The following is a 12,232-nucleotide window of genomic DNA, read 5'->3' as shown; positions in this document are numbered from 1 at the left end:
AAATGTCAGAGAAGGAAAAAGATGAAAGATGCTCTCCAAAGGCTGAATAGGGGGCCTTGCTCCTGAGCTAAAGTCATGTCCAACTCTGCGACCCCATGGACTGTAACCACCAGGCTCCTCTGTCCATGGGATTCTCCAGGCAGGAAACTGGAGTGGGTAGCCATGCCCTCTTCCAGGGGGATCTTCCTGACCCAGGGATCAAACCCACGTCTCTTATGTCTCCTGCATTGACAGGCAGGTTCTTTACCACCTGCTCCACCTAGGAAGCATGAAGGAACCTCAAGCTGACCCTGTCAAATTAAGGGGCTCTCCTGCCAGGAACTGGAATGGGGCTCTGAGTTCATGTCTGTACCTCAGACTTGCAGATGTGCAAAGGCCTCTCCTTGGTATCTACCAGCTCTGAATTCACATGTGCCATAGTTAGTTTAATTCTGACTTTATTATTTTTTAATTAATTAATTTATTTTAATTGGAGGCTAATTACTTTACAATATTGTAGTGTTTTTTTGCCATACATTGACATGAATCAGCCATGGGTGTACATGTGTCCCCCATCCTGAACTCCCCTCCCACCTCCCTCCTGACTTTATTATTTTTAAAATTTTATTTATTTATTTGATTTTGGCTGTGCTGGGTCTTCATTGCTGTGTGCAGGGCTTTCTCTAGTTGCAGTGAGCAGGGGCTGCTCTCTGGCTGTGGTGCACAGGCTTCTCATTGTACTGGCTTCTCTTGTTGCAGAGCAGGGGCTGTAGGTGTGAGGGCTTCAGTAGCTGTGGTGCACGAGCTTAGTTACCCCAAGGCATGTGCAATCTCCCTGGACCAGGGACTAAACCTGTGTCCCCTCTGTTGGCAGGTGGATTCTTCTCTTTTTCTTTTGGCGGGTGAATTCTTAACCACTGGACTACCGGGGAAGTCCTAATTCTGACTTTGAGGGTTGGTTTTATGGAAATATTTCTTCTTTTTCTTTGCTCTTAGCTATATATATAATTTTCACCACGTGGCTTGTGGGATTTCAGTTCTAATTAGAGTTTTCATCTTTTTTGGATATATGCCCAGGAGTGGGATGGCTAAATTAAATGGTACCTCTATTTTAGTTTTTTACCCTTCATACTGTTCTGCATAGCAGCCACACCAATTATATTCCCACCAACGGTGTACAAGTGTTCCCCTTCTCCACACCCTTTCCATCATTTGTTATTTGTAGAATCTTTGATGATGCCCATTCTGACCAGTATGAGGTGATAGCTCATGGTAGTTTTGATTTGTATTTCACTAATAATTAGCAACATTATTAATCAGCACATTTTTCATGTTCTTCTTGGCCATCTGTATGTTTTCTTTGGAGAAATATCTATTTAGGTCTTCTGCCCATTTTTTGACTGGGTTGTTTGTTTCTTATTGAGCTATACGACCTGTTTATGTTTGGAAATTAAACCCTTGTTGATCATATCATTTGCAAATATTGTCTCCTCCTCCATAGGTTATCTTTTCTTTTTGTTGATGGTTTCCTTTGCTGTGCAAAAGATTGTAAATTTGATTAGGTCCCATTTGTTTATTTTTGCTTTTATTTCCTTTGCTTTTCCTCTCCTCCGTTTTTATCACCTTCTACCAAGGACTCCTATTGTCTGTACGTTACTGCTTCTACTTTTATCCTCTGTATCTTTTAGCTTCTCTTTTATATTATCTGTTCCTTTTTTCTTTTTTACTTTTGGGGAATTTCTGTCATTCTAGTTCATTAACTCACTCTTCAGCTAATTCATCCATTCAAGACATACCTTGAAAGTACATGTAACACGTGTGCAGGCTCTTTAGGGTGACCCTGGAACACAAAAGGTAAGGGGCAGAAGGTGGAGATGCAAACTTTGTGTGGGACATGTCCCACAATATTTGAATATTGTTCTTTAGTCCAACTATTATATATTTAACCTAGTATCTCTTATTGGTTCTTTTTGATGTTTTTGTGTTCTTGTTTTGTAGTTCCAATTTCTTCCTTATATCTTTTAACATGTTCATTAGTCTAATTTAAAAATCCTTATTCTGAAGATAATTCAGTGTGTAACTTCTCTCCTGAAAGTGGTGATGCCCTTAACCCGTGAGATCTAACACTGTCTCCAAGTCAATGTCTCCCAGCTGGTGTCACTGAAGTCAAAAGTGAAGTACTGAGAGCAGAGAAGGCTGCCGTACTACATCCTCTGGGGCGTATTCTGTTCTGTCCATAGGTCCTGACGATTGCAGTGCGTGGGGAACAGATAAGCCCCAGAGGGAGGCACCAGAGAAGCAGCCAGCCACTCCTCACCCCACAGAACAAGCCCTCCAGGCCTGCCTTCACACTTTGCTCTCCAGAGGGAAGCAGCATTAGAGGGACTCTGTCTTGCAACGTCATCCCCCAGGTCTGGGTGTTTGGAGCAGGAGATGATTAGGCAACTGGCAAAATCAGTGGGGTCCTGACCTGTTTTTTCCAGTATCTCCCAAACACAGGAGATCTGGGCTGCCCTGATTTGACTCCAAAGGCCTGGAGCAGAGATTAGAGTCCCTGCAGGTATGGGGCAGGTCCTATGGGTCCTAAGGGAATGGTAGGGGAGTACAGAACCCACTCCTCCATTTCCTTGTCCCCAGCACCCTGTAGACTCTCACACCCTCTCCTCTCTTGGGGAGGAGCCCGCAGGGTGCCTGACTGTGACCTGGCTTGGTATTTATCACCATGTCCGTTTACCTGTCTGTTCTGCTCCATGACAAAGCATATTTGTCTGGGCAGCCTCAGCACTTTGCTTAGAGTAAGAAGGACCAATCCCCCCCTCCCTTTTTTTCCTTCCTTTTTTTTTTGTTTTAAATTGAAGTATAGTTGACTTACAGTGTTGTGCCAATCTCTGCTATACAGGAGAGTGCCTCAGTTATATATATACTTTTTCATGTTCTTTTCCATTATGGTTTCTCCAAGGAGATTGGATATAGTTCCCTGGGCTATACAGTAAGACCTTGTTGTTAATCTATGCTATATATGATAGTTTGCATCTGCTAATCCCAAACTCCCAGTCCATCCCTCTCCCTCCCTGCAAGAAGGACCAGTTTTATTTCTACAGACCATGAGGCTTTAGAGTAAGGCTCAGAATAACATTCTCATCCTCAGGAGATGTTGGGTCCAGATTTACACATAGCTGTTTGGCCCACCTTCCCAGATGAAAGGGGTTATATTTGCTGATTTCTGGGCAAACCCAAAGCGTGTCCCATAGAAGGTTCTGCCTCTTACCTTCTGTGTTCCGGGGTCACCCTGGAGAGCCTGCATACGTATTATATGTACTTTGAGTGTATATCTTTAGGCATGGGCCCCTTATTTCACTATAAATTTTCACATGTGTGCGTGCTAAGTTGTTTCAGTTGTGTCCGACTCTGTGACACTGTGGACTGTAGCCCTCTAGGCTCCTCTGTCTATGGGATTCTCCAGGCAAGAATACTGGAGTGGGTTGCCATGCCCTCCTCCAGGGCATCTTCCCAACCCAGGGATTGAACCTAGGTCTCTGATAGTCTCCTACATTGGCAGTTAAGTTTTTTACAACTAGCGCTACCTGTGAAGCCCATAAATTTTCACATGAGAAGACTCATCTTAAGACACCTGCTCACTGAGCCCACTGGTCAGAGCTTGGAGGCATGCTGCACGGCGCTGGCTTGAAATAGGAGTGGGGAGGGCAGAGCTGGAAGTGAGACAAGTGATTTATTTTGGGTGGGTGACGTGAGTCTGTGGGGGCGGGGGGGCGGTGGGCAGCCCCTTAGAGGAAATCTTTAGCACTTTCCTGGAATCGGGCAGTCTCCACCTGCCTTCTTGTGGTTTTACGGAAGATGGGGGGAGGTAGCAGATGTATCAGCAGCTGGGGGAGGACCTGGAGGAGTGGAGGATGAGAGTGCAGACTCCTCCAGCCCCCGCTGCCCCCCCGCCAGCCCCCGCTGCCACACCTCAGCCCCTGCTGCCTCCCCAGTCCTTGCTGCCCTCCCAGCCCCTGCTGCCCCCCCTCAGCCCCCGCTGCCACACCTCAGCCCCTGCTGCCTCCCTAGTCCTTGCTGCCCCTCCTTAGCCCCCTGCTGCCCCTCCCCCATCACCACCTGTCTTCTGGCCTCTGGAGTTCTTTCTCTTTCTGAGCCCCCTGCTCAGGCCCTTGGGTGACTCAGGGCCTTCTTCCTTCCAGAGGTCCTGGCTGGCATGGGGGCAGGAGCCATACATTCCCGTCAACTTTGCCAGCTTCTTCCAGGAAAAGCTTGGGAGAGAAGTAGAATTATCTAACAGGCCATAAGAGTGTCTGAGTTAAAGTATTGGCTGCAAAAAGAGAGCAGACTGCTTCAGCTTCTAAAGGAGATTATGCTCAGGCCTGATGTTCAGAAAGACAGCTTTCACAGGAGTGGAGGGGACGGGGCACTGCTTCTCAGAAGCCGGGGGCAAGCAGGAGGGTTGGAGCTGCCAGCTAACTTGCCAAGGGGTTGGGGGGAGCCTGGTGTGTGCAAAGGCTGAGGGTTCTGGTTGGTGGGCGGGGGGCATTCTCCCTGAGAAGTGAGGCCTTCTGTGGAAGACCCCTCAAAACCCTCTTTCCCCGCAAACACGGAAGCATTGCCTTCTGGACACAATGGTCAGTAGTTTCCACTCTGCCTCAGGGTGAGCAGAGCAGGTCTGAAGAATGGAGGTTGGGACACGGGCAGGCTCAGCAGACCCTCCATCCCTGTTCCTGCTCCAGAGCGTGCTGTGGGCGCCATGAACTTGCTGCTGCTTGAGGGGCAGGGTGCATGCCCAGCACCTCCATTCCTTCAGCACGTCATCTGTGCCTCCCAAACACTGGCCTTGAGGGGAGGGAAGTCTGCTAGTTTTCAGCTTTGCTCCCTCTCTTCTTTGGCCTGGAAATCCTAAAGAAAAAGATTGCCAGATTCTTTTTCAAATTCCAAACTTAGGTTTTTATAAAGATACCATAAACAAAAGGTGAAACAACACTCTGAAAGACACTATTTATTGCAATCATAAAGAAAAATGATTACTTTTTAGAATATATAAAGCAACATTACCAATTAGCAATATGAACAGGCAATGATGTGAACATGTAAAGTGAAGTCGCTTAGTCCTGTCAGAATTTCCTTCTTTTTCAGGGCTGAATAATATTTCATTGCATATGGTACAAATTTGAAGGGTGACTTTGTAGTAATCACAAATTTCAGTGATGGCATTCTTTGATATCATTCCACTTCTAGTTATAACCTGAAAAAATATTTGCATTTGAGATGAGACATTTACAAAGATGTCCATTGCAGCACTGTTTTATTTATTTTTTGGTTGCACTGTGCAACATGGCCTTCCCTGGTGGCTCAGTGGTAAAGAACCCCCTGCCAAAGCAGGAGACGTGGGTTCAATCCCTGGATTGGGAAGATTCCCCTGGAGAAGGAAATGGCAACCCACTCCTGTATTCTTGCCTGGGAAATCCCATGGACAGAGGAGCCTGGCAGGTTTCAGTCCATGTGGTCACAAAAGAATTGGACATGACTTAGTGAATAAACACCACCAACAATGAGGGATATGGGATCTCAGCTCCCTGACCAGGGATGGAATCTATGGCCCTTGAAGTGGAAGCATGGAGTCCTAACCACTGGCACTCTTTCCCTTGCTAAGTTTCTGCTATACTGGCCTTCATACTGCTTTTGAACTTAAGCTTTCTTCTCTTCCAGGACCTTTGCACACTATGTTCCCTTTGTCTGGATTGCCCTTCCCCCAGATTTGTGAGGCAAGTCCCTCATTTTCTCCAGACCTTGCTCAAATGTCATATTATTTGCAAGGCTTTCCCCGATCATCCAGTGCCCTGTATTCTGCTTTGTTTTTTCACTATAGCACTTTCCATTGCCTAAGAAACGATGTACTTATCTATCTATCGGTCTCCTCTCCTCTTTAAGTTTTGTAAGGACAGACTTGGTCAGCTTTGCTCATTGCTGCATTTCCAATGCTGTAAACAGTGAAAGTGTTAGTTGATCAGTCGTGTCTGACTCTTTGCAACCCCATGGACGCACGAGGTTCCTCTGTCCATGGAATTCTCTAGGCAAGAATACTGGAGTGGGTAGCCATTCCCTTTTCCAGGAGATCATCCCGATTCAGGGACAGAACATGGACTTCCTGCATTGCAGGCAGATTCTTTACCATCAGAGAAAGAGAGTAGATATTTGTTGAATTAATAGATGAGTGGATAAGTAGTCTTTCAGTGGTTTCCTCTGGGGAGTGAAAGAGGTAAGAGATTTTTCACTTTTTACTGGATATTCCTGTATATCATTAGATGTATTTTTATTGAGTTTGCATCACCTTTTTGTTTTAAAAAATCAGAAAAAAAATTAAAAACCACGTCCAAAATTTACTAGTATTTTCTCTGTTAATAGCTGCTTGAAGACAAGCTATAGTAGGTACCACCTGACTAAGAACAACTTATGGAAGAAACATCTAACCTGGAAAGTTTTATCCATCTCCTTGTGTTTGAAAAATATTTTCATTTATATTTTTCTCTTCTGTATTTGTGTTGCTCTATTTTTTTAAATTATTGTTTTTGATTGCACTGTCTTGATTGTGGCATGCGAGATCTTTAGCTGTGGCATGTGGGATCTAGTTCCCTGACCAAGGATCAAACCTGGGTCCCTTGCATTGGGAGTGTGGGCTGTTAGCCACTGGACCACCAGGGATGTCCCTGTGTTGCTTTATTTTAGCAGTAGCATTTCCAGGCCCAGTTTGTGGCAGTCTCTGAGGCCATGGCAGCAGGTTTCTGTCCTGCAGAGGCTGGGAACAAAGCACAATCAGTAGTGCTGGGCAAGGAGATGTGGATGTGAGGAGTTGTGGCTTAAACAAGGTTTCTCAAAGTGTGAGCGATGGTAACTGATTGAAAAGGAAATTGAAAAAAAGAAAAAGTGAAATTGGACATTGGAACACACTGGACTGAACCACACTAAGCTGGTTCCTCTAAGGCAGAACTTCTTGGAGCCTTGAAGATGGCCCCAAAAGGGAAGATAGCAGACAGCTAGCTTCCTGAGCTCCTGTGCCACAGCATCCTTCTCAGAGGTTGTAACGTTTAGAGGACAAAGCTTGCAAAACAAACGTAAGTTTCTGCCAGTAAAGATGTTTCTTAAGAGGAGTCCTGGCTGGTGGTACATGGTCCAAAGAATAGGTGCTAGAATAAGCTACAGGGTTGGCAGAGACCTATCAGCTGGAACGTGAACCTCACCGTTCAACTTCTGATGACCACAGAAAAGGTGGGGGGGGAGAGGATGGTGATAGGATCAAGAAGGTACAAAGAAAGGAAAATCTCAAAACTTATTTCAGCAGTTAATATCGTTACACTAAGGGCAAGATCCTTTCCCAGAAATCAACATTTGTCTAAAGCTTCTATTTTTTAAAAAAGAAAATATTTATTAGTATTTATTCAGCTGCATCGGGTCTTAGCTGCAGCATGTGGACTCTAGTTCCCTGCTGCTGCTGCTTCTAAGTCACTTCAGTCGTGTCCGACTCTGTGCGACCCCATAGACGGCAGCCCAACAGGCTCCCCCGTCCCTGGGATTCTCCAGGCAAGAATACTGGAGTGGGTTGCCATTTCCTTCTCCAATGCATTAAAGTGAAAAGTGAAAGCAAAGTCGCTCAGTCGTGTCCGACTCTTAGCGACCCCATGGACTGCAGCCTACCAGGCTCCTCCATCCATGGGATTTTCCAGGCAAGAGTACTGGAGTGGGGTGCCATTGCCTTCTCCGCTAGTTCCCTGACCAGAGATCAAAACCTGGTCCCCTGCATTGGGACCTCAGAACCATCAGGGAAGTCCCTACAGCTTCCATTTGGAGTTGGCTGGGCTTGATTGAAAGGGCACCATACCTTTGCCCCTTCGGATTGAGGGATAAACGGAGTATATCTAAAACGCAGCCTGTTGAAATTGGGTAAGTCTCATGAGATATAGTCTCCATCAAGAATGGAACAGGACAATTCCCAGTTGATAGCACAGGTTGGTGAAGACCACACAGAGGTTTCCTTGTTCAGACCTCCGGTTGTGTGCAGTTTGCTGAGATCCGTGAATACTTTGAGGGATCCCCAAAGACAGGAGGAAATCCCATGAGAGAATTAGAGCAACAGCTGAAAACTTTTTCCCTCAGGGAATTCACAGGAGTGCAGACCTCAAAGCCTGTCAGGTCAGGTAGTGATTTGGGGGAAAAGGACATTCTTGTCCTATTGCCCAAATCAGCACTAGTCTTCACTACAGCTATTCTGGTGAAATGCTTTTCTCTCAGGTTACATGTAGAACTTTTAATCTTCAAAACTCAGGTTTAGTTGCAAAAGGCCTATTTAAAAATTCAAGCAAGACTTGTTCAGCAAGCACTAGTTTGGGGACATCCTGAAGGGTTAGGGGAAGGAACCGAATAAAACTTCAGGCATTTTCTGAGCTTTGTGAGGGTTGACACTTGGATCCCAATCCCTGCCTGGCCTGTAACAAGAACTAGGGGCTTGGGCAAGTCAAACACTGGACTGGGAAGGATATAATCTTCCAACCTGACAGCAAATCTAATGCATTCCCTTAAGTCTAAGGAAAGCTTTTAAAAGGCTTAAGGTTTCATTACCACCTCTACTGGTTTAATAGTTTCTTTTTGCCTCAAGTTTTTACCACCACTCAAGCTGAAGCATTAACAGGCTAAAGTTAAGTGCTTATTTCCAGTCTCTAACTTACCCAAGAAAATCAGTCAAGTATTCCAATTTAGTGTATGTTCAAAATTCAGTGGGTTTCTAGGACAAAAGTTGAAACAGCTTTTGCTGCTAAAACAGAGTTCCTAAAGTTATGCACCAAGCTGTTCTCAGGTACACCTCGACTCCTGTGAGGCTTGGCTTTCTACATTTGTGTATCACATCTCTGGGTGATTCTTACCCCTCATGCTATGCTTGTGGTTACACTAGTTTTAGTACCAGAAGTGATTTTCTTAGCAGTGTAAAGCTGAGAACCAGGACTTCCAACTCTTCCCCCTTTACTTCCACACCCAGGCCCTCCCCTTCCTATTTTCAGTTGAAAACCACCACTGAAGAAATTTATGAAGCGGGGGAATGGTAGAGGGCTGTGCCCCCAAATATTCTTACACCACCTTCAACTAGCACTGGGAGTATACTTCCTAATGCTTAACCGTGTTACACCCTTACTCACACCCAACTCTGAAATCCCGTGGAGCCTGCTCCACTGTCCATGAAATTTTCCAGCCAATACCGGAGTGGGTTGCCATTTCCTTCGCCAGGGGATCTTCCCGACCCATTGATCCAACCTGCATTCTCTTGGTTCTCCTGCAGGTTGATTCTTTTTACCACTGCGCCACCTGGGATAGGAGCACAAAATATGCTGTGTAGGGCTTCCCTGAGATTCTTACCACCCAGGTTACTGAATCTCCTTCACTGGAGCAATCTCACCTCTACAAGGAGGCAAAGCTGTTGTCAGTAGGAACCAATGTTAGTAACCACCGTAGCTCAATTTTTCTCCTTACCCTTGTTGACCAAGGCTCCATTTGTTCTTGGCCCAGTTCACTTAAGAGAAAATTATGGTTCTATTATCTAAGGCTAAACACCTGTAAGTGTAAAGCACCAGAGGAAAAAAGGACAATAGCCAACCAATAATTACAAGATTTCAGAACACAATTGAACAGCCTCAAAACTTCATTTCTCTGTAATAAGTCTTGTTACCCACTATTTGAGGAGGCAGGAAAGTGCTTTCCTTCAATATGCCTCCATACTCTTACAATTTGAAATGGTTTTAATTACACTTTTAAATTTAAAATTTAAATTTAATTATACCAGAATCCTATAGACCTTTAACAAAGTTCTATACCTTGGCACATGGAATGTTTGCCAATGACTTAAAATTTGGTCGCACAAACCTCAAATGCCTTCTTTGAATACCATTTTAACCTGTTGAGTACCCACCATTACCATGTAATTTCACAACAGACACCAAAAATGCATGCAACAAAACTTTTATTAACATTTTGAACAGGTTCAGCTATTACTGAAACTGGTAATTTCTAAACTTAAATTGGGGTAAATGGCTAGAGTGCAGAAGGATGCCATCATTGAACATTATGAATAGAAGACTGAAGAATTAACAGCCACCCCTCAGACGAAGGACCAGGTGCAGGGTCGACTCTTTCTGGATGTTGTAATCAGAAAGAGTGCGGCCATCTTCCAGCTGCTTGCCGGCAAAGATGAGCCTCTGCTGATCAGGGGGAATGCCTTCCTTATCCTGGATCTTGGCCTTCACGTTCTCGATGGTGTCACTGGGCTCCACCTCCAGGGTGATGGTCTTGCCGGTCAGGGTCTTCACGAAGATCTGCATACCACCCCTCAGACGGAGGACCAGATGCAGGGTCGACTCTTTCTGGATGTTGTAATCAGAAAGAGTGCGGCCATCTTCCAGCTGCTTGCCGGCAAAGATGAGCCTCTGCTGGTCAGGGGGAATGCCTTCCTTATCCTGGATCTTGGCCTTCACGTTCTCGATGGTGTCACTGGGCTCCACTTCCAGGGTGATGGTCTTGCCGGTCAGGGTTTTCACGAAGATCTGCATACCACCCCTCAGACGAAGGACCAGGTGCAGGGTCGACTCTTTCTGGATGTTGTAATCAGAAAGAGTGCGGCCATCTTCCAGCTGCTTGCCGGCAAAGATGAGCCTCTGCTGGTCAGGGGGAATGCCTTCCTTATCCTGGATCTTGGCCTTCACGTTCTCGATGGTGTCACTGGGCTCCACTTCCAGGGTGATGGTCTTGCCGGTCAGGGTCTTCACGAAGATCTGCATACCACCCCTCAGACGGAGGACCAGGTGCAGGGTCGACTCTTTCTGGATGTTGTAATCAGAAAGAGTGCGACCATCTTCCAGCTGCTTGCCGGCAAAGATGAGCCTCTGCTGGTCAGGGGGAATGCCTTCCTTATCCTGGATCTTGGCCTTCACGTTCTCGATGGTGTCACTGGGCTCCACTTCCAGGGTGATGGTCTTGCCGGTCAGGGTTTTCACGAAGATCTGCATTTTGACCTATAAGGTTTAAAAGGAAAACGTTACTGTGTCATTTTCAGAATCTTCTACCGCTTTCATAATTAATTGGTTCTTTAAAACTAACAGATTATATTCTAAAACGCCTTATCTACGTCAAGATCTCTCACAAATCTCCCCTATTCTTTTACTAGACAATGTATCAATCACTGAAGGCAAAATTCCTTAGTCAAGAGGTCTCCCTAACAGGCTGGAGACTCGAAAGTACTTTCCGAGATTATCATCCAGAACTGTTCAGGTACATCGTTAAGATCCCGCCCAATTCCCCCCAAACCTAGTCATCATGTCAGCATTTAGATAAAAAACTTTTTTAAACGCAACTGGGGACCTACACCTCCTCCACGGCAGAATTCGAATTAAAAACGTTTCCAGAAGCCCCCACCGACTACCTCTCTTCCACCTTTCCCCCCTGAAGCAGACGCGATGGAATCTCCATCGGTTAAGTGTCCGTTGACCTGTGCCGGCGGGCGCCCGCGCCAACCGCCCCCGCTCCCGACACGTAAACAAGGCCCGCTCTTCCGGAAAGGCCGGGGCCGCGTCACCTCGCTTCCCCTCCCCCACTCCCACCCGCCTCGTCTCGCGGACTCCCAAGGCCTCTGCGGCTCGCCCTCACGGAAGCCCCTTTCTCCGCTCCTCCCAACGCTCATGGCTGCGGGCCAGTACCTGTGAGTGAATGCGAAGATGCCGCAAATTCAATCACGCAGAGTCACTGCCAAGACGACACAGGAACCCAACAATGCCAGTCGCGTCTAAGCGCTCCGGCTCGGCGGGGCCGATATTTATACAACGTCTGTTGCGTCACTTATCACTCTTACGTAGGCCTAGTGCCCCTGCGCCGCTGAAAGTAGTTCGCCAGGCCCCACCTCTCGCGACGCAGTTATGTCCTTCGACTGAGCTCTAAATTCCTCAGAACCGGAAAAAAGGATCCTAACAAATCAGCTCCTCTCTCCTCCAGATGATCCTTCTTCTCCTTTAGGAAAAGGTAGGAAAATTATCGGGCGGATGAATTCGAGTTAAGGGGCTCTTCCTCGAAAGCTCTGGAAACTTCCTTGCAGCGCCGGCGCTGATTGGTGAGGGGGTGTGCGGCGAGCCGGGCTCTGATTGGTGGGGAAGGCAGTGGCTCGGCTGTTGCTGGGCTCCCGCTGGGGTGATTCGGCGACGACGTTGCTTAGTAACTG

At 46.5% G+C, this 12,232-nt stretch overlaps 1 protein-coding gene across 2 annotated transcripts; it reads right to left on the bottom strand.

The window, feature by feature from the left end:
• Positions 1 to 9,971: 9,971 nt before the first annotated feature.
• Positions 9,972 to 11,873, bottom strand: UBB (ubiquitin B). Of its 2 annotated transcripts, none has more exons than XM_006079461.4 (2): positions 11,718 to 11,873; positions 9,972 to 11,036 (listed from the first exon to the last, which is right to left on the bottom strand). In XM_006079461.4, the coding sequence occupies exon 2, from the start codon at positions 11,028 to 11,030 to the stop codon at positions 10,113 to 10,115; it is 918 nt and encodes a 305-aa protein (XP_006079523.2). In that variant the 5' UTR covers positions 11,031 to 11,036; positions 11,718 to 11,873; the 3' UTR covers positions 9,972 to 10,112. The 2 variants fall into 2 exon arrangements, with proteins under 2 accessions (XP_006079523.2, XP_025134772.2); XM_025278987.3 differs by lacking the exon at positions 11,718 to 11,873 and adding an exon at positions 11,444 to 11,711.
• Positions 11,874 to 12,232: the final 359 nt, after the last annotated feature.

This window comes from Bubalus bubalis, chromosome 3 (assembly GCF_019923935.1).
Source record: "Bubalus bubalis isolate 160015118507 breed Murrah chromosome 3, NDDB_SH_1, whole genome shotgun sequence".
NCBI lineage: Eukaryota > Metazoa > Chordata > Mammalia > Artiodactyla > Bovidae > Bubalus > Bubalus bubalis.
Note: the sequence above shows the minus strand (reverse complement) of the source record. Positions and strands in the feature narration are given on the sequence as shown.